The sequence below is a fragment of the Orycteropus afer genome, unplaced genomic scaffold (assembly GCF_000298275.1).
Source record: "Orycteropus afer afer isolate SDZICR_OR568_19922 unplaced genomic scaffold, OryAfe1.0 scaffold00214, whole genome shotgun sequence".
NCBI classification, from domain to species: domain Eukaryota; kingdom Metazoa; phylum Chordata; class Mammalia; order Tubulidentata; family Orycteropodidae; genus Orycteropus; species Orycteropus afer.
Window position 1 is genome coordinate 3,041,695 of NW_006921801.1, and position 4,787 is coordinate 3,046,481.

A 4,787-nucleotide genomic window follows, 5' to 3' on the forward strand; every position below is an offset into this window, starting at 1 on the left:
ACAGCCACTAATCCGAAATGCAAACTAACACACCAAAACAATAGTGTAAATATGAGATCTACACTCTTAAATTACCTAGATTCTGGAATGGTAAAAAATATAAAATGTCAACCACTTAGGGTGTTTCTAGTCTGGATTTGTTGTCAGTTTCCTAGTATACATATAACTAGATATGACCATACTGAAGCCTCATGTTGTTGTTGTTGTTATGTGCCGTGGAGTCGGATCCGACTCACAGTGTAGATCAATTGTCCTGTTCACTAAATATGAATGAAAATAATATTGTATGAAAGGAGATTAAAAGATGCCAAATCGGCCTACAGCACCAGTGCTCAACCATAGTTGGCTATCATCTTTTCAGAAGGTGTTTGATTGGGTTTTCCCCCGTGTTTTCCAATCCCCATTTAGTTGCCTTGGGGAAGGAAGTCACCTGAGAGATTCATCCAGAAGTTTCATCTCCCTGGCTCATGTTGTGAATGCCAGTAGACATAGAGCTATTAGAGTGTCTTAGTAAAGAAGACAGCACCGTCTGACTTAGAAGCCTATTGGGATTGGTTGTGTAGTGCCTACGGCATTTGACTGCTGACCAGAAAGATGGAGGTTCAAGCCCACCAGCCAGGAAGGAAGATTGGGCAATCTACTTCCATAGTGATACCGTGTGGGAAACCAAATGCGAGGTTACTATGAGTCAAGTGGACTCCACGGCAGTGAGTTTGGTTTGGTTTTGGTGATAGTCTTTATGATGTGGAGGTATGTTTTCATAAGACACTCTAGGAAAGTGCTCCCACATACCTTTAAAAAAAAAAAAAAAACTAGTAAACAAACAAAATCTCCCTGATCATGGTGTCACAGAAACACAGTTCTCCAGCACGCGAAAAGCGCTGAGGCTGCCTTTAAATACTTCCGCACCTGCACCCCCTCCGAGTCCCCCGCCCGCTCCACACTCCAAACTGGCCGAAACCTCTTGCCATTCCAACCAATCAACGTTCAACAGGCCCTCCTGCCGCGCGTCTTTCAAAGGCCTACTAGGAACCAATGAGCGGTTAAGGAAGCGAACTAGGACTCCTGGAGGCGGAGTAAGAGACTGGGGAAGACTCTGATTGGTTCTTCCAAGACGCCGCTCCCCACCTCACAAAACGATGTACCAATGAGGGAGGGCCGGCTCGGCGCGAGGGAGTTGCTAAGGCGCTGGTGCTAGCGGAGGGAGGCCGCTGCCGGTCGCGGTGTGGGACGGCCAGCGATGAAGCCGGTGAGTTGGGCAGGGCCAAGTTTTGGAGGCGCAAAGTCGTGAGAACAGGAGAGGACCCGGAGGCCAGTTCTGGGGCTGGATGGCTGCGCAGGCCTGGTCATGGCCCGACTGCACAGTAACCGTCCTGTGGGTCGGGAAGGTGGCTCTTCCTGGGACAGGCCAAGAGGAATGAGACCCCGAGGACAGGTTCGGTGGCGGACTAAGGAAAGGTGGACATTCACTGTGCGCCTGCTGTGAGCTGTTCCATGCGAGTTCTCATAAGCCTCATGGCAGCCCTTCCAGAGAGAGCTAAACCCCGTATTACGGAGGAAACGGAGGGGCGTGGAGAGCTTCAGTGGCCAGTGTTTGTTTCATAGCCCAGCCCCAGAGTATGTCTCGGCTCTGCTCTGCACGCACCGAGCAGCAGCCCTCACCCAGGATGGGGAAGACTGGCAATACGATTGCCACACCCTGTCACCATCTTGTCGACCCACCTGGCACTTCGCCTCTTTCCCTGGGGTTCAAAATCACTGATACTGGGGAGCAGAATCGTTCAACTCTTGTTATTAAGATTTTTCAACCAGGTTGAGAAGAGCCTGGGGGAATGGGCTACAGAAATCGAAAATCTTGAGTCATCAAAACTGCATTAAAAAAAAAAGAAGAAGGAAAGAACAGAAACAGTCAAGGCAGCTGAAGCCACACCAGACTCCTGACCCCCATTACCTACCACCAGGGTTGACAGCTTCTTGAAGGGTCTTCGTTTGGATTAGGTTGATTATAACACTATATCAAAACCAAACAAACTTCACTGCCCTGGGGTCGATTTCTATAGTGATGGTATCACTATGGAAGTAGATTGCCCAGCCTCCCTTCCGAGGAATGGCTGGTGGATTTGAACCTCCAGCCTTCTGGTTAGTAGTCAAATGCCTTAGGCACTATGCCACCAGAGTTCCTATAACACTATATAGATAGATCTAAAGCAATTCAAATCCATAACCTAAATTGGTTCTGTAATGTGGTCTTCTAGTGACACTCCTCGGAAAGAAGGTTAGGCAATCTACTTGCGTAGTGATACCGCCTCGGAAACCCAAAGAGGGGTCACTATGAGTCAGATACGACTCCACAGCAGTGAGTTTGTTTTTTTTTTTTTTGGTTTAGTGACAAACAGGACGGTTAAGGACTATGGCTTCAGAGTTAGAAAGGCTGTTAGGTGGTTACACTTGCTAATCATGTTTCCATGTGGAAGAATGTCAGCTGTCCTTCACTCCTGGCCTCTCTCTCCACCCTTCATTCACTTGTCTGTGGGAGGGAAAAAGTGACTAAATGATCCCTGAGTTTGGGAGGACCTGAACACATGTAGCTCAATCCTTTCTCCTCTTCTCTCTTGGGATCTACCTTCCTACCTGCCTACAGAGGGCGTCTTCTGATCTGCTCCCTACCACACAGCGTGGTTCACCACTTCCATGATTGGGTGGATACGTCTCTTACTGGAGTGAAGAATTGGCAAACCCAACTGGCCATAGTTTTAAAGCCACATCATCCATTTAGCACCCAGCAATAAAAATAATATTTTGATTCCGACAAGCGAGTGGGTAAAAAGTGTGTTATTTTATTGAACCTTTAAAACTCCAACAGGGAGTATAGCAATATTCTAGCTATGCTGCCTACAAGACTGAATTCCAGCTCAAATGAGATCTATCTCAATCTCTCCAGTCCAGTGATTCACCTGTACTCCCCTGACCAAGCTCCTGTGCTGCAGGTGGATTGTTTTTTGAGCAATGGGGAGGGTAAAACAATTTCTCTAGCTTCATCTCCTGTTCCACCTCTGCTCCAGTATTGCAGTTCCTGAGTACACAGACCCTCGTACTTCTCCTTGTCCCTTAATTTCTTCGCCATCTGCCTAGAAACCTCCTGCTCATTTTCCACACTCTAGCTGAAACATCTCTGGGAAGCTTTCTCTAGGCGGGCAGTTGTTCCCCTCTCTGCTCCACAGCATAGTTTATGCTTCTATTTTAGTACTTACACCTACCTTTCTTCTACAACCTGTGTATACATCTGTCCCTCCAATTATACTGACCAAAACCAAGCCAAACTCACTACCAACAAGTCCATTCTGACTCATGTTGTTGTTGTTGTTGTTGTTATGTGCTGTCGAGTCGGACCCAACTCATAGCGACCCCTCCTTGGGTTTCTGAGGCAGTATCACTACAGAAGTAGATTGCACCATCTTCCTTCTGAGGAGTGGCTGGTGAGTTTGAACTGTTACCTCTGGTTAGCAGTCAAATGTCTTAGGCACTATGCCACCAGAGTACATTATCTGAAGGATCTTTGCATCCCCTGAGCTTGGCAAATGGAAGGTGCCCAAGAAATGTTTGAATGAATGCATAAATCTCCTCACTTTATAGCTGAGGAATACCGAGATCCAGAATAAACTGACCCAGAATTGACTTGTCCGAGATTATATAGTAAGTAGTAGAGCCGGGACCAGAAATGCCAGGTTTCTTGGTTCCCAATCGAACTCTCTTTCCTCTACACAGAGCTACAATTATTAATAAGGTGGGAAGTAGCAGTCATTTATTATTGATAGTGCTGATCTCTGATATTCCAGACTGATAACTAAATAAATAGCAAATACATTCCATGTATGTTTAAGCAAGGACCAGCTATACTAAGATATATGTCAATATTCTTCTTTACGGTTATTTAACATAAGTGATTTCTTTTTGAAGCCTAGTTCATTGCAAAAAAGTGAGTTTGACTCATCAGACGAAGAACCCATTGAAGATGAACAGACTCCAATTCAGATATCATGGTAAGTTAACAGTCCTGATCAATGACAAGCCAAAATAGATATGTGTGCATCATAATCTTTGTAGAATATAATCCACATATTGAAAACATTTATTGATTCTCTTCTGCTAATTATATCATTTTACTCTTTAAGGGATCTTCTAACTCCATAATTTATTTACTATGATATGAAATAGGTTTTTTTTTTTTTAATCTTCTTTAAACATTGAGAAAACCATTGTTGTTGTTATGTGCCGTCAAGTCAAACCCGACTCATAGTGACCCCAAGGCAGTATCACTACAGAAGTAGGATTGCCCAGTCTTCCTTCCAGGGAGTGGCTGGTGAGTTTGAACTGTTACCTCTGGTTAGCAGTCAAATGTCTTAGGCACTATGCCACCAGAGTACATTATCTGAAGGATCTTTGCATCCCCTGAGCTTGGCAAATGGAAGGTGCCCAAGAAATGTTTGAATGAATGCATAAATCTCCTCACTTTATAGCTGAGGAATACCGAGATCCAGAATAAACTGACCCAGAATTGACTTGTCCGAGATTATATAGTAAGTAGTAGAGCCGGGACCAGAAATGCCAGGTTTCTTGGTTCCCAATCGAACTCTCTTTCCTCTACACAGAGCTACAATTATTAATAAGGTGGGAAGTAGCAGTCATTTATTATTGATAGTGCTGATCTCTGATATTCCAGACTGATAACTAAATAAATAGCAAATACATTCCATGTATGTTTAAGCAAGGACCAGCTATACTAAGAT

At 44.8% G+C, this 4,787-nt stretch overlaps 1 protein-coding gene across 1 annotated transcript in view; it reads left to right on the top strand.

Annotated features, from left to right (window-relative positions):
- The first annotated feature begins 1,240 nt into the window (after window positions 1–1,240).
- The window catches only part of CDKN3 (cyclin dependent kinase inhibitor 3), a 24,112-nt gene continuing 20,565 nt past the window's right edge, over window positions 1,241–4,787 (top strand). The window contains exons 1-2 of the mRNA XM_007948346.2: window positions 1,241–1,249; window positions 3,958–4,040. Of these exons, the coding sequence (XP_007946537.1) occupies window positions 1,241–1,249; window positions 3,958–4,040 (92 nt within the window). The remainder of the gene's footprint in view (window positions 1,250–3,957; window positions 4,041–4,787) is intronic.